Source organism: Natator depressus, chromosome 16 (genome assembly GCF_965152275.1).
Source record: "Natator depressus isolate rNatDep1 chromosome 16, rNatDep2.hap1, whole genome shotgun sequence".
In the NCBI taxonomy this organism is placed as follows: Eukaryota; Metazoa; Chordata; order Testudines; family Cheloniidae; genus Natator; species Natator depressus.
The window spans coordinates 15,461,774-15,478,937 of record NC_134249.1 but is presented as its reverse complement, the minus strand read 5'-3'; the positions used below and the strand labels follow the sequence as shown (position 1 = coordinate 15,478,937).

General features: G+C 51.7%; 1 protein-coding gene across 2 annotated transcripts in view; it reads right to left on the bottom strand.

Moving 5' to 3' along the window:
- ASS1 (argininosuccinate synthase 1) overlaps positions 1–17,164 on the bottom strand; it is a 79,386-nt gene that overhangs the window by 29,260 nt on the left and 32,962 nt on the right. For both annotated transcript variants that reach the window (XM_074974200.1, XM_074974199.1), the window contains exons 9-12: positions 16,861–16,891; positions 8,839–8,929; positions 6,156–6,240; positions 1,987–2,051 (exon numbers count right to left, since the gene is read on the bottom strand). In XM_074974200.1, the coding sequence (XP_074830301.1) occupies positions 1,987–2,051; positions 6,156–6,240; positions 8,839–8,929; positions 16,861–16,891 (272 nt within the window). The remainder of the gene's footprint in view (positions 1–1,986; positions 2,052–6,155; positions 6,241–8,838; positions 8,930–16,860; positions 16,892–17,164) is intronic.

Sequence of the window (17,164 nt, the reverse complement as noted above, 5' to 3'; positions counted from 1 at the left end):
GAAGCGTAGCGTGGACGTGCAAAAGTGATTTAACTAATGCGGTGGCTGCAAGTCAATGTAACTTAGGTCAACTTAATTTTGTAGCGTAGACTCACCCTAAGCGACTAAGCACATGCTTAAAGTTAAGCATGCACTTAAATGCTTTGCTAAAGAAAGATGAACACAGAATGGGGTCCTGGTCCATACGTAGAGATCCTAAGTGCTATAGCAATACAAATAATGAAGAGTAATAAGCACAATGTTAAATGTTTTATGTGGTCAGCAATGCCATAGTGCAGGGGCTTGCAGCATCACGGCAATGTCTAACGTTGTAATGCTTGGATTGTTGCCCTAGCATGGAGGAGGCTGACAGTAAAGGAGAAATCTCCTGTTTACACCCAAACACGCTGGCTATCACTCAACAATGACATGCGGAAAACATACATGATGGTTAAATGGGGTTTAGGGCAATTATTGAATGCTGCAAGGGTCACTGGAGCACATCAGAGACTCTTTAAAGTAAAACAAACAAAAAAAGATCTTGACAAATGACTCAGTGTCCTGAGAATCACATACAAAGGTTTAGAGGGCTGATGGTTTTTTTTATTCAATTGCGCTAACTAAAATCAAACAGGGGGTTTGGGCCTTTGGCTGCTGGACTTGCTAACACACTTGTAAATAATTCCCTCCTGTCTTGATCTGAAGGAAGACTGAGGTGGGTTGTATTTTGCTGTGAAATGCTATCATAATATTAGCTTCTGCCCTGCCACCTAGAGCAGGTTTAAATAAAGGGAGTGCATAAATAGATATTAACGAGAGTTAAAAGGGGGAGGGGGGAAGATGAAATGGAGACGCTAACTAGCTGTATTGATATTCACCTCGGAAGGCGGCAGCTCTTGTCCCCTGAGATTTTCAACTAAGCTGTTTCTCATCGACAAATGACAACCCCAAGAGTTTAAGAGTCAGGCCATCCAAAATAAATAAATAAATAAATAAATAAATGAAAATATTAAGAAATTGGCTTACAAATCATGAGATTTTAAAAACATTTTGGGTTCTTTTTATTTGCCTTCTGAGTTACTAACCTTTAGGGGATCATGTTCCCAAGATTATCCCTGCAATCTTCAGGGCTAGAAACTCATATTTTTCAATGAAAGCCAAGAGTCTAACATAATCCCCTGACTCCAGGAGCTGGGGCTTGGAAAACACTAAATATTGTGAGAGCTTGTGACAAAATCATGAGAGTTGGTAACACTGAATCCCCCTCCCTGACTAAACCTTGACATTTGTCCACTGGTAACAAATAATGGCTTAGATATATGCTGTTTCCCCTTTTGGTTCATTTAGCTCAGGATACTAGAAGGAAGTTCCTTGGAGTTTGCAACATTTTTCACTGAAGAGGAAAGTTAAAAGTCCTTAAAAATGAAAAATTGATTCTAGACTCAGAGGTTCAGAGGCAAAGAAAGGGAGATTTTAGAAATATGCTTTTTTAGGTGGGAGGACATACATCTGGTTATTATTATTTATTGTGTTGCAGTAACACCTTGAGATCACAATCAGGGATCTCTCTCACATGCACAAACAAAGTCCCTGCCCAAAAAAAACTTACAATCCCAGGCCCCAAACCTGTGCACACTGCGCCCCAAACGAGGAGAGGAACAGGGCCCCTTAATCCAATGAGCATTAGTTACTATTAAAAGAGGCTGCTGGTTAGATATCAAGGGCAATTGTTGATGACCAGATGCTCACCTACAATGGTAAGAGAGGCTGGATAAGCGCACTCATAGGGTAGAATCCTGGCTCTGTTGAATCAATGACAAAACTCCCTTTCACTTCAATCAGCGGGGCCAGGATTTCACTTCCAGGGCTTCATAGCTCTGGATCCTGCCCTCTGCCCAAGCACTGCTGAGTAGTGGAGAGTAGCCAGCTCTTTTTTTGAGACTGAGGTCCTTAGAGCTGCCTGGGACTGGGGAGTGGGAGGAAGTTGCACAGGGAAGGGGCTCTCACCTCGGGACTTCATGCCGATGAACCGATTCTCCACAATGTCAATGCGCCCCACACCGTGCTTGCCTCTATGGAGAGAAAGGAGAGGAGGGGGGGGACAGGTGTCACATGTTGCCAGGGGATGAATAAGCCACTGGGAAGCAGCTGAGCAGCTCGGTGAAAGGAGCTTACGGGATGCCAGCTGGGAAGAGTCAGCCCTTTCTGGCACTCTGCACTAGAAGGGCTCAGTCCAACTCCCATTGAGGTCACTGGGAATCTACTGGCTTTATGGGAAGTTCTGGCTAGGCTCTTATGCTGTGGCCAGCACTGTGATACCTGAGCCCCTCCAATCTGGCCCCAGAGACAGGGCTACTGGCCTAGCGGATAGGAGGAAGCAGAAGATGTGATATATCATGATTTTAGCATGACTTTTGACATAGTCCCACCTGAGATTCTCATAAGCAAAGCAGGGAAATGTGGTCTAGGTGAAATCACTATAAGATGGGTGCCCAGCTGGTTGAAAGACCACGCTCAAAGAGTAGTTATCAATGGTTTGCTGTCAAATTGGTAGGCCGTATCTAGTGGGGTCCAGCACGGGGTCAGTCCTGGGTCTGGTACTAGTCAATATTTTCACTGATGACTTGGATAGTGGAGTGGAGAATGTGTTTATAATATTTGCAGAGGATACCAACATAGGAGGGCTTGCAAGGACAATCTGGAGGCTTTCCAGATTAACCCCTGAGGGGGCTTGAAAAAGGACAGCCCCCTCACCCATAGCCTCACCTTCCCCTCTGCTTCCTCAGGGGTTTCTCACGCCCTCAGCCAACATATGCCATTAACCACGACATGCCCACAGTTCGGGTCAGCACCTGGACTGCAGTCAGCAGCCTGCACCAGGGCTGCCTACCCCAGGCCAGGGCTTAGGCAGACCTAGTGTGGAGACAGGAGGCAGCACAGACTGGGTTAGTCAGCCTGGGAACCGGAGAGCCTGAGAGAACCACCAGGCTCTTGTCTGCCAGCAGCTTCAGTAAAGAATCCCCTTTCTAATCATTACCGCCCTGTTTCTTCTCTGCCACCAAAGGGAAATTACAACAGCCATTTTTAAATTCATGGGACGGTCCCTGTTCCCGCAGCCTCCCTCCAGGCCCTGAGAGCATGGCTCAGGGGGGCAGGTACGGAGCCTTGGATTTAGCTTGGACTTTGCTGCACAGCGCCCCACATCAGGATGCTGTGCACCACCAGACAGCATCACGATGGGCAGGTGGCTCAGGGGAGCACCAGGCCCGACGGTGCCAGCCCGAATCAGAGGTGAGGAAAGTGGGTGATGGCATTTCTCTCCCCTCCCTGCCCCACTGAGCAGAGCCCAGCGCCACCACGGACACATGTTGGTCCAGATCCTCAAAAGTGTTGAGGTACTTGAGAGTTAGGCACCTAAATACCTTTGAGGTGTCAGGCCAGTACATGTGTGCGTAGCGTGTGTGCAAAGCCATCAAACAGGGTCTGTCAGCAGTCACACTGCCTCACAGTAGGCTGGGGACAGCTGGAATATGATCCATTATCAGGAGTCCGCCCCCCACCACGCCACCAAAAAATATCCCTTTTTGCAGCTTGGACAGAGAAGGGAATGTGGAAGACCCCCCCCCAAAAAAGCCGAGCCTCGTTGCCAATGCAAATCCTCCTTTCATCTCCTCGCTTACCCCTTGGGCCAGTAGATCCCCGAGTAAACGTGGCCCAGCAGGCCACGAGACAAATACACGGGCGAGAGAAGGGGCGAGGGGGAGCCGCTGCAGCTGCATTCGCCCTTGGTGAAGTCATTTTAAAACCACTTAATTAACATTTAAAAAGAGAAGTACATGGAAAAGTTCATTCGCATTCAACTGCAGGGGGATAAAGGCAGGGGCACAAAGGAGGAGCGGGACGGGGCGTCTGCGTGGCACTTGGCAAAGGGACGGATGAATGGTTCCCCTGGGGCCTGCCTACTTCTGAGCCAAAGACGGGACCACAGCCCTTTGAGAAGCGGTGGAACACAGAGCCGTGTGGAAGGTACCAGAGGGAAGGGGCATAGGGACATTTTCCAAGGTGTACATGAAAGCATCGTGCCCAGCTGAAAGGTTCTTAGTTTGAACCAAGCTTGGATTCCTGACCCTGGGGCTGCAGTGAAGACGACTCCCCGCTCACACCCGCGGGGCTCAGTCAGAGGCAGCTTTACTGGCATCAGTGGAATAAGTGAGGAAAGAATCAGAGGCGGATGGCACTCCGCAGTCACCTGACTACTCAGTTTAGAAATGGCCCTGGAGGCCCTGTTAAGGTGGAACGTGGTCCTGTTCTCCAGGGCCGGATGAATGGGTCTGTGTCTCGGGGACTTGGTGGTGGTGGAGGAAATCCACCACCACAAAGTTATCTGTAAGAGAAGGAAACCTTAAGCACCCACTTTCCAACAAAGAGAGGGAGACAGAAAAGAGACAGGGAAGGCAGACAGGTGACCAAATCTTCTGTCTCTAGTAGCCCTGTAAAAGCAGAATCATCCCTCACAGTGAGAGAGGAGGACAGGGATGGCTGAAGGGAAGGGACCTACCTGAAAAACTGGTGGTGGGGGGAGGAGGTGGGAAGGGGACGACATTTACACAGTAGATACAGGGTGGGGTCCTCAGCACCTAGCACATGAGTAGCTATGAGTCAGTCCAGCTGGATGGCAGGTACTTACCCAGGGGCCACTGGGGCAATTGGACCTTTGGGGAGGGTGACCTAGAATACAGGGACTTATGGCCCAGTGCTGACACAATTACGAGAAACCCAGTTCTTCCCAGTCAAAACACACGCCAAGGGAACTGAGCGTTACCATGGGAGGGAGGATTCTGGGCTCTGGGCTCAGCTGGGCCACTGGTTCCCTGTGATCACCCCTGCGCCAAGGAGTCAGGAGCATAGCTGGGGCTAGAACCGCAGGTCGTGTTCTCTAACCATTAGACAATGCTCCCTTTAGGGTTGCCAACTTTCTATTTGCACAAAACCGAACATCCTCGCCACACCCCCTGGCCTGTCCCTTCTCTGAGACCCCACCCCCACTCACTCCAGTCCCCCTCCCTCTGTTGCTCTCTCTCCCCCCAACCCTCACTCACTTTCACTGGGTGGGGCTGGAGGTTGGGGTGCAGGCTCCAGCTGAGGGTGCAGGCTCTGGGATGGGGCCAGAAATGAGGGCTTCAGGGTGTGGGAAGGGGCTCAAGGCTGGGGCAGAGGGTTGGGGTGCAGGAAGTGGTGCGGGATGCAGGCTCCGGGAGGGAGTTTGGGTGCGAGAGGGGGCTCAGGGCTGAGGTAGGAGGCTGGGGTGCGGGAGGGGGTGAGGGCTCTGGGGGGAGCCAGAAATTAGGTGTTCAGGGTGCAGGAGGGGGCTCCAGGCTGGGACAGAGGGTTGGAGTGGAGGAAGGGGTGCAGGATCCGGGAGGGAGTTAGGGCGTGAGAGGGGGTTCTGACCTGGAGCAGAGGGTTGGGGTGCAGGCAGGGTTTTGGGGTGCGGGCTCTGGCCAGGTGGTGCTTACCTCAGGTGGCTCCCGGTTGGCGGTGGAGAGGGGCTAAGGCAGGCTCCCTGCCTGCCCTGGCTCCACGCTGCTCCCAGAAGTGGCCGGCATGTCCGGCCCCTAGGTGGAGGCGTGGCCAGGCGGCTCTGCACGGTGCACGCTACCCGCGCCTGCAGGTGCCACCCCCGCAGCTGGTGCTGGGACAACACACGGAGCTTCCCTGATCGCCCCTGCACCTAGGGGCCGCAAGGACATGCCGGCCACTTCCGAGAGCTGCGCGGCGCCAGGACAGTCAAGGACCCTGCCTTAGTCCCGCTGTGCTGCTGACCAGACTTTTAATGGCCCGAAAACCGGACACCTGGCAATCCTAGCTCCCTTCCTGGTGAACTTATATAAACTCTGTTCTTTGTGTAAACAATCAGAACCTAGAATAGCCCACAACTGGCCCAAAAACATGCGCACCATGTGTTATTTGTTGGATCGCTCTACTATGTATCCCATTATCAATCTCTGGTACATCTTGCAGGACGACAAGTGCTGCTTTAGATGCCTTGCCCAGATCCGAGCCTATGAGGTGGGTGGGTGTCCTTGCAAAGCCCTCTGAGCGTGTGCACCCACGTCAATGGGGACTCTTCCCCGAAGATGAGAGTGCAAGAGATGGCACGAGCGTACGACACTTACGCAATTTCATTCAGGTAAACAAACAGCTCCAGGGAGGACTGGCGAGTTGCCCCGTCTTTGGTGTTTGTGACCTTCACCGGGACACCTGCAGAGCAAGCGAGAGATGCAGAGAGGGGATGGGGGTGGGTGGGAGAGGGAGCTGAATCAGCTTTTTAACGTCAAGAACACCTCTTAACATCATCCAGAGTACGTTAAATAGATGTGACAGATATGAACTCTAAATAACTTCTTAAAAAGGCATGTCCAAGCCGCCGCACTCAGGGGGGAAAGCCCTCAGGAGAAAAGAGAAATAAATAAAAAAAGGCCATAAAATGCCCCCCCTCCCCCCCGGCTTCTGTCCTCCCTCTTTTTTTAGGGCCGTGAAATTGCAACCAGGCCCTTAACTAATTGAATTTCACGCTCTGCCATTGTCTTATGCCACAGCACCTTCTGTCCCACCAGCCGCTGAGGCAGGGCCTGACAAACGACCCAACAGCCAAAGAAAGGGGTTTGTGTGTGTGTGTGGATGTGTGTGGGTTGGGGGGGGAGGAGTGATGGCGGTGCGGGTGTACACACACACACACGTACACACACACACCCTCTGTAGTGTCTGTTCTGCAGACAAATGCAACACATGCTTCCAGTGATCCGCCTGACAGGAGTGACTGGGAGCCCATCTCAGGCCAGTCCCTGGCAGGCCGCGGTGAGGGCCGAGGGCTCCATGAATTAATTATTACACTTTTTTTTTTAAAGGCGCTGGGTGGGGGGTGGGGGGGACCTCTGAATAGAAAGAGGCAGTTTCTTCAGCAGTGTGAAATGAGCAATAAATGTATTAGGAAGCTGACAAGGGGGCTGCGGGGCCCACAAAGGAAAGCTCTTGAGAGTCGGAGGCTAATCTCCCCTCCATCTGCCCTTCTCATTACCATTTAGCGCACTATCAGTTGCCAATCAGGCCTCAATGGCTTCCTTTCTAGTCTTTATTACGAAGGCGCCCGCAAGAGCCGCTGTCGAGTGAAGGGCCCTGTCAGCTTTCCCCATTCTAAACCCCCGATTTTCCAGGGGTTTATAAACTCGGTTGTAAATTGCTATTAAATGTAAGTCTCGGCAATAATGAACCTTAAGCCCCTTCTCACTCAGCCCTCCCCGCACACCCTTCCCTTGCCCCCCCTTTCTATTATCGTCTTGGGCCGGGGTATTGGATGCAGTCCACCCAACGGAGAGCTGCCAGTTGTCAGCCCTGTTGTTGGAGAAAGCTGCTTAGCCTTTAAAATAGTTAATAATTAGATTAAAACTTCAAATAAATTAACTAGCGGCTGAATGGGGAGCTGGCGGGAGGGGAGGGCTGCAAGGGAGGGATTCCTAATGCTCGGGGAGGATCATTAAAATGGAGCAGGACTCTCTGGCCTGTCTGCAGGGGGGCTGCATGCAGACATACTGGCCTGAGAAGTTCCTAAGAGCTTGAGACGATGAGAACGTGAGGTGTTCCCCACCGAGTTGCGTGCTCTGCTGGCCTCGTTCTGTGAGAAGACTTTGCACCTTCTCTAGCTACCCGTGTTGGAGGCTCTCTGAGCAAGGGCTGTGACAAACCTCGCCCACATCTTCTCATCCCTCTTTCAAATCACAGAGAGGGGAAGGCACGAGCCTACAATCCACATGGTGAGGCGGTGGGAGGAGCAGAAAGAGAACCCAGCATCCTGATTCTCAGGCCCCTGGGCAATACCCCCTTCCTGTAGGTCAGAGCCCACTTGCTTCTCTCTCCACACACAACTGCCCTGTATAAGACACCATGCCCCTGTGCTCATGCATCGTGCTGTGGCCTCAGGAATGCATCAGCCTACGGACATTGGGCACCCAGCATGCACCTATGGCCTTTGGCAGCAGAGCACACTCCGCTCGTGTTTCTGTCTGGAGCGACTCCATGGGAGTTTGAGGAGAGACCTCCCAGGGCACATTCCGCCCTCGACTCCCAGCCCAGATCCCAGTGGGAGTCGGGTGGACATTGCTGAGGAGAGAGCGGAGATCGAAGTACCTGCAGGTTTTCCTTCTCTTGCTTCAAACCGTGCTCGGTGTCTCTGTGCTGCACGTGACAGAACGGACGGACATCTCAGCCATGCATATGCAGGCTCATTTCCCGGGGCAGAGGAGCACATATGCACACCCACATCTTCCATGGTTCGGCACACACCCACATAGGGACGTGTCGCTGACCTCACACCTACGTGCTGCCCCGGCACACAGGGGAGCAGGCAGGCCCATCTCTGCGCTCAGGCAGCTGCTTACACGCTGGCATGAGGCACTCCAGCAAGCCAGCAGCCATTAGTATGGAGAGCTGCACCAAGCCAAGTAAGATGGAAGTCAGGAGAGGTATCCTCTGACCAAAAGCGATCAGGGTGAGACCACTGGCCCATCTCACTACCCAGAAAGGGGCATGAGCAGAGATGGGGGTGGAAGTTTGGATTCAGCTCCATAGCCAGGCCTGGAAACTGATGCCCCCTTCTAGCTAAAAACAGCCTGGATCCAAATTCTCCTATACTTCCTTGTTCAAAATATCCCACATCCAATGAAAGGCAAAAAGCCCAAATCTTGGTCTTGTTGAAGTCCATGGCTAATCCCCACCACAAGGACTTTGAGGGGAGGGAGAGACCAAACTCTGGCCCCAAAAGAGGTAATCTGGAAAATAAAACTAGGAACCCAAAGCACTTACCCTTCCGGAATTCAATCTCTAGGATGTCTGGAGTATCTGGAGAGGTGGCAGGATCTTTGGTCTTGGTATAGAGGCCAGGAGGTGCCTGATTCTGAAGGGAAGAGGGAAAGGTGAGAGCTACTGCCAGCTATAACTGTGCATGCCCGAAGGCAGCGCTTCGCGCTCCCAGATGACACACTGTGAATGTACCATGCCCCTGAAACCCCCTGCTTATACTCAGGGTTTAACGCATCCAGACACCCCTGACTTCCTCCGTCACGCCTCTCTCCATCTCCACAATCTCTCTCATCCCATGTGTAATTCACACCCAATCTAGGTAACACTAGCACTGTCCCACTTTAGCATGACTGAGCTACAGACAGAGGCTGAGGAATCTTCAACAGGCGCAGCTCACAGAGTTGGGTCCCTTAGCTCAGGCAGGAGAGACTTAATGTTTTAAGAGCCAGAGGTCCCAGGTTTGATCCCTGCAGTAGATGACCCACTCAGGGTTTCACTTCTCTCTCCCTGTTCTAGGCTCGCCTCTTACCCAACTCTGGGCAGCCATGCTTTCATAGCTGTCTTCCAGCTCCCGTGAAAATGATGACCTCCCACTGGGACCGCAACTCATTCCTCGTCCCTGGCTTACCAAGCTACAGCCATCTAGGCCTTTGGTGGCTACAACGAAGATGAGAGAGAAGGCCAATGCAACTAGTTTGGATGGAACATCTGGATCCCCCCTGCCCAGGGCTCTTCACTTCAGCTCCCTCCTGGTGCTTATTTGTACGTAAGTCCAGGGGCGCTCACCAACACCATCTCAAAAGCGGAAGCCTGGGTTATCACAGGCAGCAAATCCTGCCTAGCACGGAGTTTTGATGTCGTCACAAAGGAGAGTGCTGGAGCTTACTAGGGGTCTGGGAACAAAGGGCTAGAGAAATCAGACAATTTTTCCCCTCAACTTGATCTCATCTTTTTCTTTGATGCCCGCACAGCTGGAGATGGAATAGCTGTGGAGGAACAAGTCAGGCAGGAAAAAGTGGGACTTTGGCAGAGAGCGAGCGGCAGAGCGCACACTTCCAGAGAGCGACGCAGACGCGGAGAATTGGGGTTTATGCTGCACTGACCGAAAAAACTAATGACTAGCCCTGACCCCAGCAGGTGCTCCTGCTGCATGTGCTTTTTTACAGTGTCCCCGAGGTTAATATGCCCAGAGGGAAAATAGAGGAACAAAGCAAAAACCCATTTCAAAACACATCAACCTTTATGTATATTTTTTCCAGATTTATAGTAAAGAGGCATCTTCTCTCTTTTAAAGCTGGCCCAGTGGAAATGGCTCTCACAATTAGTTTATGGCTCAGGACTCGGGTGACTCCAATGAATTGCCACATTTGAAGCACGTACCAGAAAAGGTTGGGGGGGGGGGAGACTCTCTCGCCTCCTGGAATGTGAATGTAGCTGCCTCTTTTAAGCTTTGCAATTTTGTGCCTCCCTCCTGCACTCGTCACCCCCACACACACACACACGAACAGGACTGGATGTAATGGCCCTCGAAATGCTTTCAGACCATTTGCAAACTCACGTGCCTAGTGGCAGACACCCCACTAAAAACTGGCCCTGATTTTCCGAGGTGCTGAGCACCCACAGCTCCTATTGACTTCAAATTCTGAGCACTCAGCAGCTCCCATTATCAACTCAGGCTACTGATTTAGGTTCCTAAATATGGATTTAGATGCCAAACTTTAGGCACCCCACTTTGAAAATGTTGGTCTCGAATCCTTCTATGCCCAGGCTTGTCACAACTTCCTAACACTGCTTTTCCTGTGACAACCAAGGGGAGGTTTTCCTATTTCACAGACAGCCCTTGGGGTCTTCTGACTTGTACTGCCCACTCTAGACAGCTCTTCATCTCAGGATAGCTGGGCTCATCTTGTGTCTGAAGTTACAGGCCACCTGGAGAATCATTCCATTGACACGCCCCCCCCACCCCCGGACTTTTTCTTTTTCGGGGGCTAATGAAGTGCCGTTTGGTGGCATCCTCCACTTGTCGTAACAGACACATTCTCTCAAAGCAGCCAGCCATTTGAATGAGAGCCCTTTGCATGGGGGACACAGCAATAGCTTCCTCCTAAGATTTATTTTGTTGTTGTTTTAAATGTGACTTAGTTTGAATGGAACTTATGCACCTGTTAACTGTCAGGGTTGCAGTTAGGTACATATCAACCCTCAGAGCTCTCTTACCACCATCTCGGAGAATCTCAACATGGTTTACAAATGTTAAACTAATTAAACCCCTGTGGGATTGGGGAGTATTATTATTGTACAAATGGGGAAACTGAGGCACAGAGAGGCAAGCGATTTGCCAAAGGGCGCATGGCAAATCAGAGGTAAAGACAGGAACAAAACCAGAGTCTCCCAATTCCCTGCCTAGTGTTTTAACCCTCAGATCATCCTTCCTAAAGGCTCTGTCCAGCCAGACTCCAAGCAGCACTTCAAGGGGAATTGAGGATGCTCAGTGCATTGGAGGATCAGATCCTTAAAAGCTGTTTCATGCATTGATCTAGGGATGGGGGAGGAACAGGGGGATCTGGCTTTTTTAAAAATAAACTTTTCTCCCTTTTCACTTGATTCTCACTGAGGGAAAAAATGGGGGTTGGGAGTTTTTTTAAAAAAAGGGAAAAGTTGGAAAACCCCCAAACAAACCCACATTAGGGGCAGGGGGGTGAAGGGAAATGAAACATTTCCATGTGAAATGAAAATTTGTTTTGTTTTGAGTTTATTCCATCTAAAGATTTTTGGGGAGAAAAATTAACTTTTTGACACAAATTTCCATTTAATTCTAACTCCCTCCCCCTTAAAAACATTTTTTTTAAAAATCAGAAGAGCTTGCCACCAGTCCCAGTTTATTTTCACAGCGTTCTCCATTCACTCCAGTTCCCTGCATGTCTTTTCCCTGCACCTCTCTCTCTAACCCCACAAGGCAAAGCAGAAATGTCAGAAGAACACAGGCAAGTTCTGTCTCCATCCCTCTCTCTCGAGTTCTAGCGGAAGCTTTCCTCCCACCACTCAATGTGCTGACACAAAGGTTACATCATGAAACTCAACCCCTGCCACATTCGTGCCAATCGAGAGGACAAAGTTCTGCCTGGAGTTTCAACACACGTTTCATCCATTCAGTACGTGAAGCTGGGAGTCTGTTCAGATGGCAAATAGAGTCCCCGAAAGAGCCACGTTAAGGGGATTAGACTCATCTCACATACATCAGTTGGTCTATGCAGCCCCATTGTCTCCTGCATTACAATCTTGGCTTCTTTACCCCTACCACACTGCACAGTCAATGTGCACTGGTGCTACCCCACATGGCCACTGGTACCGGGGGCAAAGGAGTGCAGGATTTCCCCAACACAACATGGTATAAGTATGCTGGTAAATGTGTCCGTGTAGACAAGCCTTCCATGAGGAGGCCTCTCCACAGTTCCCACCTCCATCCCACAGACCTGTTTCAAGGGACAGCCAACAAACCACCAGCTGACCTTGTTAGGCATGATGGAGTATCCCAGAGCGCCAGTCACTAGCATGACTCACCCTCACAAGAGGCCAAATCCAACACCCAACTAACGGCTCTGGCTCAAGCCCTACGCCATCCATTATCCCAGAGGACAGCTCCGACTAAATGGGAATCTGTGGAGTGCAGGGGCAATGGGTGACTGCACCAGGAGGAGCACAGGGTCTCGTGTAGCTGGCGCATGCTGGGAAAGAAGAAAATTGTCATCTTTACAGTGACTTGCCCAGCTATATGGGAAACCCCAGTGCTGAGAGGCACAGAGTACTTTTAACTGCTGCGAACCGAGGGCGCTCAATACATCACAACCTTGAGGCCTTCTAGTTTAACTATTGTGGGACGTTCTCTGCTGGTGTAAATGCGTGTAACTTCATCCTCTTCAAAGGAGTTGTGCCTATTTACACCCCCAGCAAACTGTGGGCACACAGAAGCCAGATGCTCAGCTGGTTTAAAACTGGCATAGAGCCACCAAAGTCAGCGGCACTTTGCTGATTTACACCAGCTGAAGATCTGGCACATCTACGACACACACACACATATGAACAATCCTCAAAGGGAACAGACATTGCGTTTTCTTTAAAACCAGACAGAAAGCAATGCACTTATTTTTAAATATATATAGAGAGATAGAGATATTTTACCAAAAACTGTCTCGGATTTTCATGCCTCTTTTTCTTTATTTAAACAAGATATATGCACACACACCCCACCCCCAGTCCCCACACACAGATTACACGGGCCGCAGATTTCAATCTTACATCGTCTGGCCTTTTCTAGCCCTGATCATACTTATTAACTAGACCAACCCGTTCGAGATGATGAAAAACTTTGAGTTCAAAAGGAAAGACAGGAGCGGGAGGGAGGAAGAAAAGTATTAAAATCTCTTTACTAAACATTGGAAGTCAAAGTCATATAGTTTCCAATTTTCTAAGCCAACTATGGAAACCCCTATTAAATAAAATAACTAAATAGAAATAAAAGTGACATTTGGCTTGCATTCCATCATTACCGTGCGTGGCTGCCTTCTTTTTATTCTCTCTCCTAAAAGCACAGTTCAAATGACAAATAGTTTGTTGCAGTGTATCAATGCCTTCTATTTATCCATCCCCGCAGGGGGGCTAGTCCTGCAATGTCATCTTTAAAGGGAAGGGGGGGGGGGAGAGAGAGGGAGAGAGAGAGAAAGGAAGAGTGTGTGTATGAAGGGGGGGAGAGAAGAAAGAAGCAAGAAAAACGGGGCAAGAAGAGAAGAAATTGGAAGCAAATGGTCCATGAACTAACCCATGATGTAGAGCTATCGATGCCGCAAATGGTTTATTCATCCGGCGGATATTGTTGTGCTTGGGACTGAATGAACTCTTTCAGAGTGCCATATGAAGTTAAAGCAAGTAAATTTCTATCTTTCTCCGCATTAGCTGCCTCATTGCCCTTCAATCGGGCCTCACAGAGGCAGAAAATAGCTCAACCATCTGCTTTCAAATCCCTCCATTTGGCAGGTCTGAGAGGTTTTGGGGGGGGAGCCTCGCAGTGGTGTGGCACCCCTCTTTTCTTCAAAGGCCTTCTCCACAGCAATTCGATCTTTGCCCCAGGCCCCAGGTTTTCTTCCTGGGCTCAGGAAGCAGGTTGGGGCAGAGGTGGAGGCCAGTGAAGTCACTACCCCTTCAGAAAGGGGAAGAGACTGTGCTGAAGTTTAATCCCTTGCAAGTGTCTCCTTGTGAATTCCATTGCTGGAAATGGCTGGTGCCCGAGAGGTTAAAAGGGGACCTGGGAAAGGGTTAAGGTAGAAAGGCAAATGCCTTTATTCCCTGACTGTGCTAAACTAGAAAACTGAGTTTTCTGATCTGGCTTTGGTCACAAGTGACACAAGTGGGATGGCCTCAGGCTGGTCTCACATGGACAGCTGGGCTCAGCGCGGGAGCACAGCAGGGCTTGGTGTGGTCTCAGCCTCCAGTCTGGAGTGGCTCAGTGCTGGAATGGAAGGGGACGGAGGTACAGCGACAGTCACAAGGCCCCAGGCCCAGGGAGCTGCAGGCCAGGTGCGAGATGCACTGGCAGATCTGGGAGGGAAGGGCCCAGAGGCTGGAACAGCAAGACTTGCTACAGGACAGGACTGGGAGTGCACTGGCAAAGCCGCAGGGTGGGGGGCCCTGGGGAGCGAGGCCCTCCATTCACCCCCTGAGAACAGGTACAGCCCAGGGCAACCTTCCCCATGGTGCCTCAGAGCCTGACCTGGAAAGACCTCATCTGGGGCAAGAGGGGACTTCAGCCCGGGTCTGAGGCTGCTAACGCAGATGCCCATTGGGTGCCCTCTGAGGCAGTGGTTTATGCGACGCACACACCGGTCTGCCAGAAGCTAGAGCGAGACCCTGCAAGCTCATTTCACACAGGCCCCTGAACAGATGCATCCGATGGGAATAATCACGACTGGCCTGGGCTAGATGGAAGCCCACAACCTAGTGGTGACAGGTTCCAGATTGAAGTCGCTGTCAGCCCCGTAAGCCCACACAGCCATCACCATCTCTGTGTCCAAAACTGGAGACTCCCTCTTCCCCGGGGCTATCCCCTCTGACCCCACTGCCTCGCGAGTGGACGCACCAGCCTGGCCACAGGCTATGTGGCCATGAGTGCACCACGGGTGCGAGGAGGATTCCTTTGCATCTCTCTCTCTTCATCCTCCCCCCTCCCCCCACTGCTTGTCTAATTGGTGCTGATGGATAGTTTAAGTAGTTCTCTAAGTGTGGCAAGGCCCGTGGAGCATGAACTGGAAACGCAGCACCCAGCAAGCCCTATTAGAACAGTCAGAGCAGGAGCCACGCTTACCTGGGTGACAGGCGCTGCACCGGAACAAGGAAAGCCTCTGGGCTGGGCGGGGAGGGCTGTCCGCTCACCCAGGGCACAGGGCCTCAGGGGATGAGAGTCAGTTAATGTAGGGACCAGTGGCTGGAAAGTGGGGTGAGTGGGCAGGAGGCTGGGACCGGCTCTTTAGAGGGGACGTCAGCATTCTGTGCAGAAGTCACGAGGAGGCTGCATTAGGGAGGCTGAGATCTGCATCCCTTTCCAACTGGGGAAGCCACAATTCGTGGGGGTTCAGCAACTGCCTGGGAGCTCCCCCTGGCCAAGCAACTATGGGGCCTTGGCCCATAAACATCAGGGAAACACGAACCCAGACCAGCACATTCGCCTGGTGTCTGGAGGCCCCTCCCTACCCCGGGAGCTAACACCTCACAGGACCAGGCCCCTCGACTGGCAGAAGAATCTGCAGCCCGGGTGGTGCAGGGAATGTTCTCCCCGCCATTCCTCCACTGCACCCAGCCTGTCCCCAGCTGGCTCCAATGCAAAGCCCAGCCTTGAGGTAGCAATAAGGAAGAAGAATCCTTGCTGACAGGGAGAGAGGAGTCTGGGATCCAGGCTTCTCTGGATGGAAGAACCACTTTCCATCCTGGATGGGCGTTTCCTCCTGAAGGTTGTCCTGCAGCCTCCAACCGCCCATGACTCCACATCAGGAGCTAGGCTCCAGCCACTGCCCTGCTCTATTCTCCCATCCCTCCCCAGACAGCCCAGCCTCACTCCAGGCCAATACAGCAGTACTGGTCTGCAGATCTCCTCCCCACACATCCCGCACTCTCAACCCTGCCGGGGACCCACTGCACAAGCTGTGCCTAACATCTCCCTCTGTCCCACAGCACCTGGCTGCTCTCTCCCCTCACCCCCTGGCATGCAAAGCCAGGTTCACAAACAGCAACAGCCAAGGAGGAGAGCCCCTTCTCTGCCTCTGCAGGGCACTCCCAGCCAGGGCTCTCTCAGGCTACTTCTCAGCTGGACAGCCTCTGAGCAGCAGCTCCCCAAGGCGATCTGAGCCCCGGAGAAGGTACCCATGCAACATCCCCACACAAAGGGATTTTCTAATCCCACTACAGAGCTCCCACTCCTCCCCTGGAGAGGAATCCCTCCAGGGGGCTCTTAACCCTTCACTTCACAACAGAGACAAGCGAGCAAGAGGCATGCCCGGGCTACGGAACTGGGCCACGCTGGAGGGGACGTGGCTCCTGAGTGGCACATGGGCAGGGGAATGACCAAAACCGCTCCAACAGTCTGAGGTTGCACCCGCCACCCCCACCTCCCCTCTCTAGCACCAGATGGGGACAAGAGCGGCACTCTGGAAGCTGGGGTGCATTCAGCACCCAGCCCTGCTCCCTCTTCCCTCAGTCAAGTGCCTCATCTGGCTAATTGCTTCTTCATTGTTTCCCAATGACATTTTCTCCTTCAGTGTCACCCTGAAACAGCTCCTTCCCCTATTCATCCCAGCAGCAATTAACGTACCAGCAGGGGGAAGGCGGGGGTGGGGGTGGGGGAGGAGAATGGCAGGGCTTGGCCTCCCCGCCACACACGGCCTGCCGTGAAATTTCAAATTAGGCTGCAAATACATCACACGCCCTCGGCCCTAGTCACTGCCATGTAAGACAAGAGACGTAAAGGAGATGATCGATTACCTTGGGGTTCTCCAGGATCCCGGCCTCGTAGCTTCAGAGGGGAGAGAGAGAAAAAGAAATTAACAAAATCTACAGATAGGGCCAAGATCTGCCCATGCAAACCCAGCAAAGACAGGAAGATCTCACAGAGTAGCACTGGGACCATAGGGTTGAGAATACGAACTGCCAGACTGCATCAGACCTGGGTCCATCTAGTCCAGTATCCTGCCTCCAGAAGTGTGTCCCTAGCGTCTGTTTGCCAGAAGCTAGGAATGGGAGACAGGGGATGGATCACTTGATGATTACCTGTTCTGTTCATTCCCTC